This window comes from Triticum urartu, chromosome 7A (genome assembly GCF_056163025.1).
Source record: "Triticum urartu cultivar PI428250 chromosome 7A, HENAU_Tu73, whole genome shotgun sequence".
NCBI classification, from domain to species: Eukaryota; Viridiplantae; Streptophyta; class Magnoliopsida; order Poales; family Poaceae; genus Triticum; species Triticum urartu.
The window spans coordinates 65,065,898-65,084,697 of record NC_141879.1 but is presented as its reverse complement, the minus strand read 5'-3'; the positions used below and the strand labels follow the sequence as shown (position 1 = coordinate 65,084,697).

Genomic DNA, 18,800 nt, shown 5'->3' with positions numbered 1-18,800 from the left:
AGCTGAAAATTAATGAATTTAGCAGCCGGAAGTTATCTTGTTCGTGTGCACAGAACTTTGCCAAAATCTAGCCCCTCTCCAAAATATTTAGCGGCTTTGTTATTATTTCAGTATTATTTTCCTTTCATCTTTATGGATTGTGCGTATCATGTCTGTGCGAATGGCGATGCATTTGAGTCAATAAAACATACAACCAGCTCTGTTCTCCATCAATTCCGTTGTCTATATACTCCCTTCACAAGAACACATGAAGATTGAAATAACCAAACATGCATGTCACTCAGTGGTTGGATCTGACGAGGCCGAAGCTCTGCAGTGTTTAGACGGAGAGGTCGCAGAAGTCGGTGACAGTACCCTGGTGGGCCGTAAGCGTCGTCGGCAGCATGCTGATGGGCCAGAAATGGCAGAGACGACGGCGGGGGTGACTGCCTGATGGTGTGGACAATCAGGGCAGAACTGAAACACCCATCACGGAGATTTGGGGGATCGGGAACATCAATAGCCCACGCAGCAAGTGTCAGTTGTCTTCAACATTTTTTCTGCAAGGTTCTAGAAATAAGATCTGCGAGATCAGCCTCCCCAGGCAATCAATAGTGTCAACTACCAACAACCCCATTAATTAATAATGAAGATCTGATGAACGTAATTTTTTTCCGGGGTAAAAAGAGTTTATAAATCAAGCACCGAAGTAGTACTAAACATGTCTGCATTATATAGTTCAGGAACCTCGCCAGGCTCAGATCGAAGTCATACAGCAATGCGCTTCTCATTTCTACCGAAATTCGCTACGAAATGACTCCGAGTTTTGCTCTCTCCTAATGCGCTTGATTACAAACTCTCTTCCTTCAACCACATTAATTCATGAAGATCTGATGACAGTTCTGACGCCACATTACTACAATTGGGACAGTGGACCGTGTGTCGCGTGAGACTTGATTTGGGCTGCCTACACACTTCCATATTCATATTTTATTGTCTCGTGTGTCGCGTGTGACGTGTCACCTTTCGCTCCACAGCTAACCAAACTCTAATACCCACTCCTCTCGACAGGAGTAGGCTGGCAGCTATATATAAACACTTGCATGCTACGCAAAATCAGTCACACAGTCCTCACATAATTGAACACAGAAAGGGAGAGAGAGCAATGGCGGCTCAGGCTGAGAGCATCGAGGTTCCCACGGACGCTGAGCTGCTGCAGGCACAGGCAGACCTGTGGCGTCACAGCCTCTATTACCTCACCTCAATGGCGCTCCGGTGTGTCGTCGACCTTGAGATCCCGACGGCCATCCACCGCCTTGGTGGGGTCGCCTCGCTGCCCGACCTGATGACCGCACTGTCCCTTCCCTCGGTTAAGATGCCATTTCTTGGCCGGGTCATGCGCGTGCTCGTCAACTCGGGCGTCTTCGCAGCCGACAACGAGTCCGAGCCCGGCATGGAGCTCTACCGCCTCACCCCGCTGTCCCGCGTTCTGGTGCACGGCGTCGTGGCGGATGAGCACCATAGCCAAAAGTATTTCGTGCTTGGTGTCACCTCACCGCACTACACGGAGGCGGCGCTGGGGCTGGCAGACTGGTTCAAGAAGGACACCGAGCCACCGGTGCCGTCACCTTTCGAGGAGAAGTTCGGCGTGCCACTCTTGGATGAGAAAACTGCCCTCCTTGACGAAGAGCTCGACGACGTTGTCAACCAAGGCGTAGCTGCCCATGACAACCTGGGGATTGCCACCATACTCCGTGAGTGCGGTGACATCTTCAAGGGGCTTGAGTCCCTCACTGACTGCTGCGGTGGCGATGGTACGACGGCGAGGGCCCTCGTCAAGGCTTACCCTCACATTAAGTGCACTGTTCTAGACCTTCTGAAGGTGATTGACAAAGCCCCAGCCGATGGTGTCATCAACTATGTTGCGGGTGACCTGTTCCACACCGTCCCACCATCTCAAGCCGTGATGCTCAAGGTATGACATGACAAGCTACAACTCATAAAATTCAGGCTTATTCATATTTCATTGTTCAAAATTTACCTATTTTTGTAGCTTGTGCTACACTTTTGGAGCGATGAGGACTGTGTGAAAATCCTAGCCCAGTGCAGAAAGGCTATTCCTCCACGTGAGGAGGGAGGAAAGGTGATAATCATAGAGATTGTGGTTGGACCTTCCTTAGGGCCAGTAATGTTTGAAGCCCAACTTCTGATGGATATGCTCATGATGGTAAACACGAGGGGTGGCCAACGTGATGAAAAACACTGGTCCGAGCTATTCAAGAAAGCCGGATTCACGGACTACAAAATTGTGAAGAAATTGGGAGCTCGATCCGTCATCGAGGTCTACCCATAAGATGTTGTGCTTTAAAGGTGGGAATAAAGGAGGTGCTTATTTTTCTAAGGGAAAGTTCCACGGGTCTTGAAGTAGCTGAAGTATAAACATTAGTTGCTTTAAGGTCCATGTGGCGTTCGATTAGAAAAGTATTAAAGCACTTGGTATTTTCATTTGTATGTGTTTGCCATGCTGGTGTGCTCCAACAATGTCTGCTTGTAGTTTGTTGTCGTGCCTATCATGTATATGTCATATTCTATTACTATCTGTATCAATAATATCATTGGTTATATCATGCTAAGTGGAAAAATTGGAACTGCATGAATCACCTGGCTAGCAATCCACAATATGATAAAGTAGAAATAGGAGAAATGTAAATGGGAAAGGTAGCTCAGTGGAACACATGTACCAACAGGGGCGGAGCCAGCGTTGTGGCGTTGGGTTCAAGTGAACCCAACGATTTTCTGCTGCCACGTACGCATATGTAGGTTATCGTGTGCGTGAACCCATTAGAAAATCGAGGCTGCACCCATCAGAATTTGGAATTCACAAGCGAAAGCATTTTAGTCCAGAAATCTTCACGGGAGTAGCCCAGCTAAGGCCCATACGTAAACTGCTACTACTGTCCCGTGCGTGCGTTAGATGACTCGTAACGCATCAGGTCGGATGTGTTGTGAATCGACGACTCTCGCTCGCCAAGACTTACCGGGGTCTTCCCTCTACTCCGCCTCTCCCCATCTTGTTCGCCCATCGCGGTGACGGCGCATCGCCTAGTCTTCGCCAGCCAGCCCCAAGGAAGCAACAGCAGGTCAGCGTGCAGTACAAATACAAGATACTAGTAGATCACCACATATTCTTCTTCTCATGCATGTTCTATTTAGCCTAGCCTTTGCCCTAATTTTCTAATTAACTTTTCCTGAACTTTGATTGATCTCGGCAGTGGAGCAATATTTCTCAAATAGAAACCAATCACCAGATTCAGATTATGATGTAGGCACTTCAAGGCCACCTGTTAGATGCAGGTAAAATGCATCAAACATCGTTGATGTAAGTACTCTTACAGATTTCGAAAAGAGAAAAATCCATCTATACAGAGAACTGATATTAAGACGATCCATCTATTATTTGTGTTGCCGCCTTTTTCACAGATCATAACTAGGGGCAAGTTGTGAGTTATACATTGGTAATTAATTGACTGGAATGGTCGAAAGGGAGAACACTGTAATGTGAGTGATTGTACATGCTTCGTTTGATTTATGGTATTATACACTTTCAATGTAACTTGACTATTTTGCCGATGTTTTCGGGAAGGAGAAGCTGCACCTGAAGCTATGAAGTTATTTTCGAAATTACTCTATTCACAATATGTAAACAAGAGATTTTTATAATATCATCCAACTGGTATGTCTTGATGTTTTTCTTTGCAAATGTTATACTGTTTTGTTTTCAAGGTATAAAATATAAGTGCTATTATATTTGTATTTGGGTGCTAGCCTCTCGTTATATGGTAGTGTGGAATTGGACAGTGTACTTAATTATGTCATACTAAATTTTCACAATAAATCAGTCATGAACCCATTGGCTCGATTTTCTGCAAGGTTCTAGAAATAAGATCTGCCAGATCAGCCTCCCCAGGCAACCAATAGTGTCAACTACCAACAACCCCATTAATTAATGAAGATCTGATGAACGTAATTTCTTTTCCGGGGTAAAAAGAGTTTATAAATCAAGCACCGAACTAGTACCAAACATGTCTGAGTGACACTTCTCCTAGTGCACCTTTGCGGGCAAGACGGCATTACCGCCTACAACATCGCAACGAGCTATGGACACAACATGTCCTCACCACCGTGTCCTAGAGGCAAGGTTTTCAATTTCAGTTTCAGGAAATTTCAGCAACAGCCGAAGTCACCAAAATTCCGTGAATTCAGTAATTTCGGTTTGCATTTCAGCCAAAAGGCTGAAATATTAACTTGAATTTAACCAAAATTTTGAAAAATATTTTAAAAAATATTTGAATTCTATGTACTACTGAAATTGCTAAAATATTTTGGCTGGAAGGTAAATATTTTAGTGTCCACTGAAATTAATGAATTTCGTGAATTTCATCGAAATCTCATCGAAAGTGAAAACCATGGTCACGGGTTTGTTCTGAAAATCATGTTCTGAAAATCATGGCATGGCGACAACTAGAGGTTGTTGCCGGCATCAATCTTGTTCTTCATTCCAAGGATTCTCAAATGCACGGGGAAGCCGTTGGCTCTCAAGAGTGCCAACATTGATAGTCTAGTCAGCTCTTCTAGCCCTGTTTCAAGGAGGACCACAGGAAGAGAAGGCGGGACGAGTTCACTTAAAGACTACGTGAAAAAAAGCAATGACAGGAAGGGCTTTTGTCTAGACGAACCCTCATCATCAAGCACAAGATCATGACACGGTTAACTTTGTGGCCGACAACAATCTTCTTGATCAGACATAAAGAAAAGATGATATTGTGGATCTTGAGACTGATGCCATCTTCTTGTCTAGACTACATTTTTTTACCTTTTTGTTTATTTTGTTTTCAACTGTTGATGATGTTTGAAAAAAAATTAAAATTAAAAAGATCTTCTTGTTTTTTAAAGCTATGCATTTTTTAAATGCTCATGAAATTATAAAAAGTATCAAATTTATTTTAAAAATGTTCATATTTCCTTTAGGAAATGTTGACAGATTTCAGATTTAGTATTTTGGAAACATATATTTCGTTTGCTTAAAGTTCACAAAATTTACAATATTAGATTTAAAAAAAAAATCCCTCTGTCCCAAAATAAATCGTATCAACTTTAGTACAAAATAAGTGATCACTAAAGTAATAATCTAAACACTCTTATATTTCTTTACAGATGGAGTACAAAATAAGTGGGGTACTAAAGTTGGCACAATTATTTTTGGACCGAGGGACTAACTCATATACATATAAAAAAATGTCCACACGTCCTTGAAAATTGTACGCACATTTTTATAAAATTGTTCATGTAATTTTAAAATGTCCACACAGTTATTGTAAAAAATGCAACCATATTTTTATGTTAAAAACAAAAGAAAGAACTAAACCGGAGTAAACCAAGAAAACTATAAAAGGTAAAATGAAAAAATCGGGTGGAGGCAGCCCAAAAATGAGCGTCCCCTGAGGCTGAGGATGTTCCCCTAAAAAAACCCTTCATGCGTATCATTGCTGCAGGCCGCAGGCGCCGCCATCCCCTACGGCAACCCCCTTACCCCTCCCCTGCACCGACGCCGGCCACCACACCAGCACTTTCGTCCTCCTTCATCCCCTGCGACACCCCCACCCCACTCTTGCCGTACGTCGCCGGCCACTAACACTCTTCTCCGCCGCAATCCCTGCGACAGTCCCCCGCCGCACCACTGCCGTCCGCCGCCTGCCACCACCGCTCTCCTTTGTGGCCACTACTCCGCTGCCAAGGCTATTATTGTTGAGTATCGTGATTATTAGAAAAGTTAGGATAGCATAGGATATTATTCTACCTTGCCTTGTACTCCAAGATGATCATGTATTCCTATATATATGCTCACGAGGCTCAAGCAATACAACGAACATTACACCAATCCCTCTATCCCTTCTAACATGGTATCAGTTTCCGGGTTCTAAATCCTAGCCGCCGCCGCTTCCGTCCTCGGGGCGGTTGGCCTCCATGACCACCGCCGGGGGCCGCGCCGCCCGTACACAGGGTTCGTTCGCCGGTCGTGTTGACCTGCTGCTCTAGAGAGTCTTTTTCCCGAGCCCTTGCTCCGGTTTTTTTTTCGCCCTCTCGCCGGCCGTTTTGATCGGCGTTTTTCTTTTTGGTTTTCCGATCTATGCTTGATCGGTTTGCATCGCTCGCCGTCGCCGTCGACCACTGTGCACCTCTACTCCGATACCGGCGTGACCGGCCAGCCTCTTCACCGACCCAGCGGCCACACGCGATAGGCGGCCCCTAACGACCGTTGTCCGTGCGTCTGCCCGCCCATCGCCCCGACCCGGCGGCCTCGCACGACAGGCGGCCTGTCGGGTGGTAGGTGCGACATATGCCAACGGGTGGCTTATCATTGTGGGAGCCAGTAAAACATCGCCGGTGCCTGGAAACGGGATGAGGCGAAGACATGCACGCCGGCGAATCTTACCCAGCTTCGGGGCTCTCCGTGGAGATAACACCCCTACTGCTGTTTTGCGGGGTCTCCGCATGATCACTAGATGAACAAGTAGCTACACAATGCTCCTTGAGCTGTTTGGTGGGAGGAGGAAGAAGGGAACGACTCGCTCTCTTCTTCTCCTTGCGCGGTGTCTAAAACTAGCAGGGATCAACCCTTTGCATGGGTGTCCCGAGTGGTTTATATAGGCCTACCCCCGGGGGTACAATGGTAATCCGGCTGGGCGTGGGGCCCAGCCGTCTGTGTCTACGCTCGCCGGCTTCTACGCCGGCTGCTGGGGCCCGCCGGCTGGTGGGTCCCGCCGGCTGCCGGCTATTGGGGCCCGCCGGCTGGTGGGTCCCGCCGACTGCCGGCTGCTGGCCGACAGTCAGGCCCCACCGTCCAGGGCCTGGTCGGGGGCTGGTTGCTGTTGCTCGATCCTGGTGACGAGGGCCTCGTCGAGGTAGGCGTGGCTATAGTGCCGCCGTCTGGTGGGCGATCGCTGTAGCCTCACCGCATCTTGTCTCCTTAATGGGGCGTCTCCTTCGAGGGAGGTGGCATGCCGGCTATGGAGAGCTGGCTTTGTCTCGGGCCGACTGGGGGATGCACGGCCGCCTTCGGGTGCCTCTCTGCCCGAAGGGGCCCACCGCCCGTGGGCCGTACTGGTAGTCCATCATGGATGACATCAGGGTCAACGTGGCAATAGTGCCGCGCCAGACGGGTCATGGCCACCCGTACGGCGCACTGTGCCAGTCGTGCTCCGGGATTCGGGGCTGGCAGGCTTCACTGTAGCCACACCCCGTCACATCGCCGTTAAGTGGATGCAAACTTTGAGGGTACGGTCTTGACCACTTCGTGGGAGCCGGCTTCTTGGAGTCGGCCTTCTCGCGGCCGGCCCTCCCGTGGCTTTCTTCACGAGGGCTAAAGTCGGGCCGCCTTCCGATAGCCGGCCTGGGAGACAGCCGACAAGGGGAAGGCGGCCCCACGTCTTGGATTCTTGAGAGCCAGATGGGATCGTAATTTTTTCAGAAGGGCCAGGGGAAGCCGGCTAGGCTACCCATGGCTATTTACTCCGACAGTAGTCCCCGAAGCTGATCGAGCTTCGAGGCTGACAAAGGGACGAGAAGCTTGGTCAGCTTCCTATCCTGAGGGGCCGGCTTTGCTGGTGTGTGCCGACTTCGGAGAGCTCCGTTTCTTGTAGGCGGGAACGCGGTCGACCCGCGAGCTGACCGCAGGCCTCCCCGCGGGCCACGTGGCAGTGAAACCCTGCCAGTGCACGCGCGCGACGAGACGCCGCTGCAGGCCCGGGCCCGCCACTCCTAGGCCTCGGCCCAAGCGCGGATCTTCTGCGGCCCACACGGACCGCTCGCCTTCCCGCGGCGATTTTATTACGCCATTAGGGCGTGATAGTCGCGGGACGTGGGGGAGTGGGCACAGTTGATCCCCACGTTCCCCCATGCCACGCCTCCTCGGCTCCGCCGTGCGGTCTATAAGTAGGGGAAGGAGGGGGAGCGGCAGAGGCTTCGCACACTCTCCCTCGCTCTGCCCCCTTTCGCCTTCATTCTTCTTCTTCTCGTCGCCGCAGCCACCCACCGCTGCACCGTTCCGCCGCCGCATCGTCTCGCTTCCATGGCGCTGTCGAGCTCATGGGATGGCTCCAATGTCCATGAGGACCACGTCAAGTTCCTCCGCCAGACGCGATGCCTGCCCGGCGAGAGCTTCGTGCGGGTCCGTCGAGCGCCGGAGGAGGAGGTTTCGCCGGCACCGGAGGAGGGAGAGCGGGTTATCTTCCGCTCGCACTGCCTGCGCAGCTTCGGCCTTCCGGCGAGCGGGTTCCTCCGTTCCTTCCTCGAGTTCTACAACCTTCAGCCGCATCACCTCACGCCCAACGCGGTGATGCTGCTGTCGGCCTTCGTCACCCTCTGCGAAGGTTTCCTTGGGGTCCTCCCCACGCTTGAGCTCTGGGGGGAATTCTTCCGGAGCAAACTCGGCACCGTCGTCGCGGGCGTGCACGCCCCCTGCGGGGCCTATATCGCCATGAGGCGGTCGGGCAAGAACAACCCGTTCCCGCCCATCCCGCTGATCCAGTCGGTGAAGCTCTGGCGGAAGTCATACTTCTACATGAACAACGTCGCCCAGCAAGGCGACTACGTCAACCTGCCGGCTTATGAAGCCGGACCGCCGGCTGGGAGGCGACCTTCGTCGAGCTACCGGGCCAGGTAATTGTCTCAGGCCGGGAACGCAGCCGTCTCCCGGCTTCGGGTGATGATCCAGGCGGAAGGCCTGACCGGAGCCGACTTGGTGGCCGCCTTCGTGGAGCGCTGGGTACTTCCTCTCCAAAGCCGGCCTCACATGATTTGTCAGATGAGCAGCCGCTTCGACCCAAGCCGGCTGAGCACCAGGGAGATGCCTCATGCAGAGGTGTCGTACATGGTGAATTACATCTCCAACTGCAAGCTCGCCGAGGACTGGCGATACGGCAAGGCGCCGTACTCTCGCGCCAACCCTCCGCCCGTGGTAAGTTTTTCCTTCTTCTCTCCTGTTGGTAGCCGGCCTTATGATAGCCGGCTTCTGATTAGTTGGTTCTCCCCTAGAAGAACCCTCTCCTTCTGCCGACGACCGGGGCCGCAGGGGTAGAGCGCCAGCTCGTCCCCGACCGCACGGTGGACGACGCCGATGACCCGGACTTGGGAGCGGCCGCCATGGAAGATGCCATCATGGGGGAAAGCGACGAGCCCGGAGGCGCGGGGCTCACGGCCAGCTTCGAGGACTGGCCGGATGATGCTGAGGTCGAAGTCGCCCTGCGCCGCCAGCCGGCGCCTGATCATCAAGGCGTGAGCTCGTCCGCCGCGCCGGCTGCTGGCGGCGGCGCCCAGAAGCGCCGGGCCATGTCGATCCTCTTCGGCAGCTGGCCGAAGAAGTCCAAGGCTTCCACAGCGGCGAGCAAGCGAGATGAGGCGGCCGCAAAGGCGGCCCGCTTCCGCAAGGCGGTGAAACAGCCGCAGGCGATCTCAGCGTAAGTCGTCGAATGCTTGGACACATATTTTTTTGTTCTTTTCGATTGAAAACTCTTCTAAACCTTTCTTTGCTCGCCGGACAGGGCGCCGCTTTCCCTTGAGCGGGGTCCGGGCGGCTCCGTAGTCGGGCCGACTGGAGGGTCTTCAGGCTCCCGCCGCGTGGACCCCCGCGCCGACCTCAGGGAGGCCACGAAGCGGAACGCACGTGAAGCGCGGGAGGAACGGGAGGCGGCGGAGCGAAAGGCCGCCCAGGCGGCGAAGGAGCAGGCCGATGCGGCAGCCAAGGCCCAGGCGGAGGCGGCAGCTGCGGAGACGGAGGCGGAGGCTTCGCACAACCAGCCTCCGCTGCTCGCCATTCCCCTTCGCGCCGTGGCCCCCAACATCCCAGTGCCCCCGTCGGAGGAAGTCGACCAAGAACCGCCGACGATGGAGAGGAGGGAGGTCCAAGTGGCCTCCGTGGAAGGAACGCCGCAGACGGCGCCGACCGGAGCGGACCAAGGCAGCCAATCTGCTGCGGCGCCAGAGCAGCCGGCCGGGGGTGAGCCGGCAGCAGGAGCCGGCCTCGAGGTGCAGCCGGCAACGCGCCGGCGCGCAGGGGGAGGCACCGCCGCGCCGGAGCCGCACCGAGTTACGGGTGCCGGCCAGACGGCGGAGGCCTTGGAGGCGGCTAGCACCGCCACGTCCGAGTGGACTCCCAGCAGGGGGACGGGCGAGCTGAACGTGGCGGCCCAAGAGGTTCGGAACCAGCTTCAGGCCCAGGCCGCCTCGCTGCAGCAGTACACCCAAGAATTCCTAGCGACACGGGCCGTCATCGGGTGAGTCTCCTAGCCTTGTTTGTTTTGTTTTCTTGATTTCTTCCGTGGGGGCACGTCAGTGCACCCACTGGGTGTAGTCCCCGAGTTCCGAGTCGGCTGCTGCGCAGGCAGCTCGGAACTTACTAGGTCCTGACAACCATCTTATACCCGCCTCCTGTCTGTCCTTTCAGGAGTATCATAACCTCCGTGCTGTCGCCTTCAACTCCCAGGCTCAGGAGCTGGGCCGGAGAACCGAAGACCTGGTCAACAGCCGGAGTGCGTCCTTGTTTTCGTTCATCTCCTGTGGGGGCGCGTCAGCGCACCCACTGGGTGTAGTCCCCAAGATTCGGGCCGACTGCTGAGCAGTCGGGTCGGATCTTCCCTGACGACTTCTTCCTCATTGGTTTTTGTTTTGTCTTTCGTGCTTGCAGGGGCCAATGCCGACTTGAGGGGGCAGCTTAGCGAGGCGCAGGCCGCCCTTCGCGCCAAGGAAACCGAGCACGCCGCCTTGGTCCTGGAGCGTGACCGCCTGGCCAAGAAGCTGGCTGACCAGGAGGAGAGCCACAAGGCGGCCCTGAAGGAAGCGCAGGATAGCGAAGCCGCCCTGAAGGCCGAGTTCGAGACTGAGGCGGCGGGCTGGGCTGAGACCAGGCAATCGCTGGATGAAGGCTTCGGCCTATTGAGGACTTGATCGACGGTAAGCCGCCTTCCTCGCTCCTTGCTTGCCCCTTGCCGCCTGATTTTTGTTCTGACTTGTGCTGCTTTTTATTCTCTGTGCAGACTACTTTCCCGGCTACTCCGTCTTCGCCGCCCAAACCATCGAGGCCCATCGCGAAGTGCGCCGTCAGACGGGGGCCAACATCGCGTCGGACGTGAGTCGGACGCTTGAGGATTAGCTCTTGGCGGTCCAAGCGTGGCTGCAGCCGGCTAATCGTATGCTCCGCCGCCTCCAGCGCGCCGGAGCGCAGGTGTTGGCCGCCCTCTGGCCAAGCAAGACGATTCCCCGCACCCCGAGTCGGACTGCCGACTGGCTGGAGGTTGCTATTGGCCGCTTCGAGGCCTGGAAGGCGTCGGCGGCCCGGCTTGGAGCTGGGCGGGCGTTGGAGTTCGTCCGAGCTTGGTATCCAAGGCTGAACCTGGACTAGCTGCGCACCTGGCGGCTGGAGGCCGACACAGATCTGGAGGAGGTGCGGCCGGCTATCGCTCAGCGCGCTTCGACGATCGCCGAGTGCACCGACATCAGCGTCTTTGCACCTGAAATAAATGATGACGGCGTTGCCCAGCCGGAGGAATGGTTCGGGCTGAACCCGGCGGCGGGTGAGGACTCGGCAGAGGAGATCGCCTCCAGCGACGAAGGCGAAGACGACGAAGAAGAGGAAGGCGAAGACGTCGAGCCGGCCGGTGGAACAGCCGACCAGCCTCAGCCTGACCGTGCCTCCAGCAACGAGGCGCGCGCAAGCCCGCCTTCTGCGGGAGGCGGTGATCATGCCAAGGTTCGCCAGCCGGCACTGCCGTCTCCACCGACCTGCCCGTCTCGTCAGTCGCTCCGCCGGCTTAATCTGCCGTCCTTGTTTTTTCTTGTTTGTTGCCTTCTGAACAATTTTATTAAGCTTTCGCAGTTCCACCCACTGGGGGTGTATCCAAACTATGTTGAATGCTGGCCTCTTGGAGGTCTTTTATGTAAATATTATCGTGTGTATGTTTGGTTTCCCTTCACGTATGCTTTTTATCCTTAGGCTTTTTCCTTTGCGGCCTTCCCCTTTTGGGGAGGCAAGTACTCGAGCTTTCTTGGATTGAAGTGAAGAGAATGAAAGCCGGCCGGCCGGCTACTCTGGTAGTCGGTCGGCGGTAGGAGACAAACCGGCTTTTGCTATATTAGTCCGTTAGTCCCTAGCCGTTTTTTGTGTGGGCGTCCTTTCCTGCCTTTAACTCTTGCCAGCCGGACAGCCGGTTCTTTGAACTGCGGCTTTTTGCAAGAGTTAAGCTTGGGTGCCGACACCCTACTTGTCTGACCGCGGGTAGGACTTCTAATATAACTCCAGTCGGCCAGTCCCCGGGCCGACTAGTCGAACCCGGTGCCGGACGGAACAAGTAAATGAAATGACAAGGTCATAAGCATGATACTCTTCATTCATAGATAAAAGATGGCAGTCCCCGAGCTCTCCTCGGGGGCCTATTGTCTCGTACTTAGTACAAAAGTTAGCGTGATACATACTACATTTCAACTGTAAAATCTTCGGAGGAGGTTGGCGTTCCATGGTCGTTCCGACTCCTTGCTGGAGTCGTCTCTCTTGCGTGCCTTGGGCTTCTGTGCCTCGATTAGGTAGTAGGAGTCGTTGCCTAAAGCTCTGCTGATGACGAAAGGGCCCTCCCAAGGGGCCGAGAGCTTGTGCTGGCCGGCTGTTCGCTGGATCAGCCGGAGCACAAGATCACCCTCTTGGAAAGATCTTGGCTTGACCTTCCGGCTGTGGTAGCGGCGCAGGCCCTGCTGATAGATGGCGGACCGGCTGAGGGCTAACAGCCGGCCCTCTTCCAGCAGGTCGACGCCGTCTTCTCGTGCCTCCTTGGCCTCCGCCTCCGTGTACATGGCTGCTCGAGGTGAGTCGAACTCGATGTCGGTTGGGATGACTGCCTCGGCACCATACACGAGGAAGAAAGGAGTGAAGCCGGTTGACTTGTTTGGAGTAGTGCGCAGACTCCAGAGGACAGCCGGCAGCTCATCGAGCCAACAGCCGGCTGAACGCTCCAGTGGTACGACCAGTCGGAGCTTGATGCCGGAAAGGATGAGGCCGTTGGCTCGCTCAACCTGGCCGTTTGACTACGGGTGGGCAACGGACGCTAAGTCCAGCCGGATACCTTGCGTTGCGCAGAAACGTGCCAAGGCTCCCTTGGCAAAATTCGTGCCATTGTCGGTGATGATGCTGTGTGGCACGCCGTACCGAGTTGTTATATCTGCGATGAATGTTATGGCAGTCGGCCCATTCAGCTTCTTGATCGGCTTTGCCTCAATCCACTTGGTGAATTTGTCCACGGCGACGAGCAAATGTGTCATGCCGCCGCGCGCCGTCTTGAATGGGCCCACCATGTCCAGTCCCCAAACGGCGAAGGGCCAAGTGAGGGGAATGGTCTTGAGTGCTGAAGCCGGCATGTGTTGCTTGGAGCTGAAGAGTTGGCACCCTTTGCAATGTTTAACCAACTCTTTGGCGTCATCCAAAGCAATCGGCCAAAAGAAACCATGGCGGAAGGCTTTGGCGACGAGTGATCTTGAGGCCGCATGGTGGCCGCATTCTCCTTGGTGGATGTCTCTGAGGATTGCAATGCCCTTCTCTTACTCGATGCATCGCTGGAGGACTCCAGTGACACTGCGCTTGACGAGCTCTCTGTTGACGATTGTGTATGCTCCAGCTCGGCGTTGGACTTGTCTTGCCTCTGTTTCGTCAGCCGACAGATCTTGGTTTATTAGGAAGTTGAGGATGGACTGAGCCCATGATGGAGCTGCGACTTCTTCTATTGCCAATGTGGCTACTGCGACCAGGGTGGGCGGGCTGGGTGGTGAAATGCTGGAGTCGGCCGCCGGCTGTTGTGTTGGTGCAGTCCTCGGGCCGACTACCGCAGTCCCCGAGCTGGGTGTGGCAGTCCCCGGGTCGGGCGTAACTGCGGAAGTCCCCGAGCCGGCTACTGAAGTCCCTGGGCCGACTGTTGAAGTCCCCGGGTCACCTGCTTGGTTCTTCGAGCCGGACCCGGCCGCGTCGGGGTCAGGCGGCACGAAGATGGAATCGGACTCTAGAGACGGCTTGATGGACGGCTTGAGGAGGCGTTGTAGAGAGACACCGGTTGGTATTGCTTGCCGAGTGGAGCCTATTCGAGCCAGGGCATTGGCCGGCTCGTTGTCGGCTCGCGGTACGTGGAGGAACTCGCATCCTTCAAAGTACCCACTGATTTGCTGAACAAGGAAGCGGTAGCTTGCCATATTTGCGTCCTTGGCGTCCCAGTCGCCGGATGATTGCTGGACCACCAAGTCTGAGTCGCCATAACATAGGATCCGGCGAATGCCGAGTTCTTTGGCAAGCCGGAGCCCGTGTATGAGCGCCTCGTACTCGGCTACATTGTTGGAGGCGGCAAAGTGAATCTGCAGCGTGTATCTGAGCTTGTCGCCTTTGGGAGAGGTAAGGACGACGCCGGCTCCCAAGCCGGTGCGCATCTTGGACCCGTCGAAGTGCATGCGCCAATGAGTGGAGTCGGGAGCCGGCGGCAGGTACTGGGTCTCGGCCCAGTCGACGAGGAAGTCGGCCAGTGCTTGGGACTTGATGGCGGTGCGGGGCTGGTAGAAGATCGTGTAAGGGGCCAGCTCGATGGCCCATTTCGCCACCTGGCCGGATGCATCCCGGCTGCCTATGATCTCGGCCAGCGGGGTGGTGCATACGACCGTGATGGGATGCTCTTGAAAGTAGGGCTTCGGCTTCTTGGCGGTGAAGTACACGCCATAACACATCTTTTGGTAGTGCGGGTAGTTCTGCTTCGAGGCGGACAGTACCTCGCTCAAATAGTACACCGGCCTCTGGACCGGCTAGGCTCGGCCCTCTTCTGGGCGTTGGACTACGATGACGGTGCTGACCACCCGGCTGGTTGCGGCAATGTAGAGGAACATGGGCTCTTTCTCAGTCGGCGCCGCCAGGACAGGTGGTGTGGCCAGCATCTTCTTCAGCTCGTAAAAAGCTTGGTCGGCTTGGTCATTCCACTCGAAGTGCGTGGTCTTCTTCATGAGGCGGTAGAGGGGGAGAGCTTTCTCTCCGAGCCGGCTGATGAAGCGGTTCAGGGAGGCCAAGCATCCGGTGAACTTCTGGATGTCTCGAAGCTTGGTGGGAATCGCCATTCTCTCAATGGCCTTGATCTTCACCGGGTTGCATTCGATGCCGCGTTCGGAGACCAGGAAGCCTAGGAGCTGGCCGGCTGGCACTCCGAACATGCATTTCTTGGGGTTGAGCTTGATTTGGAACCGGCGTAGGTTCTCAAATGTTTCTTTGAGGTCTTCCAGCAAGGTGCCGCGCTTCTCCGTCTTCACCACAATGTCGTCTACATAGACGTGAGCATTTCTGCCGAGTTGCTTGAGGAGGCACTTCTGCATGCAACGCTGAAAAGTGGCACCGGCATTTCTCAAGCCGAATGTCATAGTCAGGTAGCAGAAGGCTCCGAATGGCGTGATGAAGGCGGTCTTCAGGCGGTCAGCCGGATCTAACTTTATCTGGTGGTATCCTGAGTAAGCATCCAAGAAACTCAACAGCTCGCATCCGGCCGTGGAGTTTATCACTTGGTCAATCCTTGGCAGGGCAAAGGGGTCTTTAGGGCAGGCCTTGTTGAGGCTCATGTAGTCTATGCACATGCGCCACTTCTTGTTCTTCTTTAATACAAGGACCGGGTTGGCAAGCCACTCTGGAAAGAAAACTTCCATAATGAAGCCGGCTGCCAGAAGCCGGGCTATCTCTTCTCCCACAATCCTTCTTTTTTCCTCCGACAGTCGGCGGAGGGGTTGTTTGACTGGTTTTGCGTCTTCTCGGACGTGTAGTTTGTGCTCGGCGAATTCCTTCGGAACACCCGGCATGTCCTTGGGGGACCATGCAAAGATGTCCCGATTCTCACGGAGGAAATCGGCGAGCTCGCCTTCCTATTTGCTGTTTAGGCTTGCCCCGATGACGGCAAACCTCTCGTGGTGCTCGGGGTCAAGAGGTATCTTCTTCGTCTCTTTGGCCGGCTGGAAAGATCCTTGGGCATCATACTCCTTGGGATCGGGGGACAGGACCGACTGCTTGCCGGCCATGGCCACGACCCGGTCCAACATCTTCTTCTCTTCGGCAATCACAAGGGACTCGGCTAGCCGGCTGCTGGCGGCAGCGCACTCGGAGGACTTCTTGTAATCGCCGGCTATGGTGATGATGCCCTTGGTGCTCGGCATCTTCATCTTGAGGTATGCATAGTGGGGAACCGCCATGAACCTGGCCAAGGCAGGTCGGCCAAGCAACGCATGGTAGGGGCTCTCCAGGTCCACTACTTCAAACCAGATCGCTTCCCGGCGGAAATGCTCCTTGTCCCCAAAGAGTACATCAATCTTGATCTTGCCAATGGGGGCGCAGGACAAGCCGGGTACGATGCCATGGAACACTGTCCGAGTAGGCATGAGTTGCTTCATCTTGACATTCAGCTTCTCCAGGGTGTCACGGTACAAGATGTTGATGCTGCTCCCGCCGTCTATCAACACACGGGAGAAACAGACGGCACGTCTGTCCATTGCAAGGGTGGCATCCAAAACCAACGCATAAGAGCCGGGAGACGGAATCACCTCTGGGTGGTTGGCCCGGCTCCAGCTGATAGGTTTTTCTGACCAATGCATGTGCTCGGCGGGGTTGGCAGCGACCATGCTGACTTCTTGGTGCTCTCGGCGTTTGCCGCGCCGGTCTTCGGGCTGGCTTGTAAAGATGATGTAGGCTGCATGCTCGCCGGGGAACTCATCATGCACGGCTCCGACTGCGGGCCGAGCGGTCGCCGGCGGCGGAGCCGGAGGCGGCGGGCCGGCTGGCGGAGGCGGCGCGAGCCCTTCGCCTTTGGAGATTCGGGTGAGCCAATGGCACTTCCGGGTTGTGTGGTTGGACGGCTTCGCGCCGCTGTGGAATTTGCACGGGGCGTCGAGAGTTTGCTCGTAGGAGAAGGCTGGCTGCCAAGCCGGCCGGCCGCCCTTGGGTTTCTTGGGCGCGGGCCGCCCTTCGGGCGGCACGTCTTCGACTGTGGCCACCTGCCGACTGGCGGGAGGCAGCGCAGGGCCCTTGCGCTTGTGATCGTTCGGGTGTGGGCGTCGGCCGGAATCCCAAGTCAGCCTCTTGGGCGCCGGGTTGAGTACTTTCCCGGACGCGTCTACCCGGAGCTCAGTCTTCATCGAGGAGTCGGCGGTGGCGTACTTGTCCGCTATGTCCAGAAGCTCGTCGAGGGTAGTCGGCTCGTCGCAGAGAAGCTTGTGCTTGAGGAGGGTGCCTTCTCGGCACCCGGTAGTGAAGTATTCTATGGCTTGCACCTCGTGCACCCCCTCGCAAGAGTTGCGGAGCTCGGCCCAACACGTGAGGTAGTCGCAAGTAGACTCGGCGGGGCCTTGTACGCACAAGGAGAGCTGTCTGGGCTTGGGAGCCCGCTTGTAGGTGCTGGTGAAGTTGCGGACGAAAGCTTCTGTGAAATCTAGCCAGCTGTTGATGCTGAAGGGCTTGAGGCTGTTGAGCCAGGTCCGCGCCGTGCCTTGCAGCATGAGGGGCACGTACTTCACGGCAACGTGCCTATTGCCGTCGGCTATGCTAACCGCCGTGGAGTAGTCGATCAACCAATCTTCCGGCTTCACGGAGCCGTTGTACTTGGGCGTGTCTCTTGGGAGCGAGAACCCTTTGGGGAAAGGCTCGTCACGGATGCGGGGGCCGAAACAAGGCGGACCGACATCGTCTTCTTCTTCCAGTGCCAGGGATCGCGCCAGGCGGTCGATCCGATGGCGGGCGTCGTTCTCGCCGACTCCTTCGCGGCGACCTAGTCGGCCGCTGAGAGTCGGATGCGCCACAGGCGGCGGGGTGGGATATATCTCTCCACGGGGCCGAGGCGGAGGCGGGTTGCCCCGCCATTCCACGGCCCGGGGATGGCCTTCTGCGTCTCGCTCGATGGAGATTCGGGTCCGGCTTCGGCTGGCAGCCGGCTCTTTCTCGCGCCGTGCACGGGTGTTGCCCGTAGTCGGCGTCCCGGACATCACGCCGTGATCTCGGCGCGGGGGAGGGCTTTCCGCGCGGGCGTCGGCTACGTGCCGCCGCGCGGCCGCATCAATTAGCTGCTGGATGCGTCTGGTCATGTGGGGGAGTTCTTCGGCCCCCAATCCGTCCAGCTCGTCTACGGCCGCCTGGGCGGCACGCAGGTTCTCGAGTGGAGTGGCATAGACCGGGCAGTCGACTCCCAGCGCGTTGGCGATGACAGCGCCGCGCTGTCTGACAACGCCGGCCCGGCTGGGCCCGCCTGGGGGCGGCGTGCCAAAAGCGGCGCGGTCGGCCTCGCGCTGGTAGGCCTCAGTGAGGCGTCTCATGGAGGCTAGCCTCCGGCCCTCCGCGAGGAGGGCGAGGCGGCGAGCCTCCAGTGCTTCATCGTCGGCATCAACCGGGAGCGGGATGGACAAGTCGTGGACCGCCGCGTGCGGGGCGTCGTGGGCGCTCTCGTCAACAGCGCCGCCATGGCCGATGACCATCACCTCGGTGGTGACAGCATCGCAGCCATCGGTCCGGGGAAGTGGGTCGTTGTAGATCGTGACGTTGGTGGGGAAGGTGTCGAGTGAGGCCGTGTCGGAGTCGACAGGCATCGGGTCGGTGGAGCCAACCGACTCCAAGTCCACAGCAGGCTCGCCGGAGACATGGAGCTGGCCAAGGAGGTTGACGAGGTGGTCGGTGCCCGCATCGGAGGCGAGCTCGTCGGAGATGAGGGTTTTGTCGAGGAGATCGGCGAGGC

At 56.0% G+C, this 18,800-nt stretch overlaps 1 protein-coding gene across 1 annotated transcript; it reads left to right on the top strand.

The window, feature by feature from the left end:
* The first annotated feature begins 1,084 nt into the window (after window positions 1–1,084).
* On the top strand, window positions 1,085–2,606 carry LOC125524318 (putative O-methyltransferase 2). Its single transcript, XM_048689389.2, has 2 exons — window positions 1,085–1,954; window positions 2,033–2,606. Exons 1-2 carry the CDS (start codon window positions 1,145–1,147, stop codon window positions 2,330–2,332), a joined length of 1,110 nt encoding a protein of 369 aa, XP_048545346.1. The 5' UTR covers window positions 1,085–1,144; the 3' UTR covers window positions 2,333–2,606.
* Window positions 2,607–18,800: the final 16,194 nt, after the last annotated feature.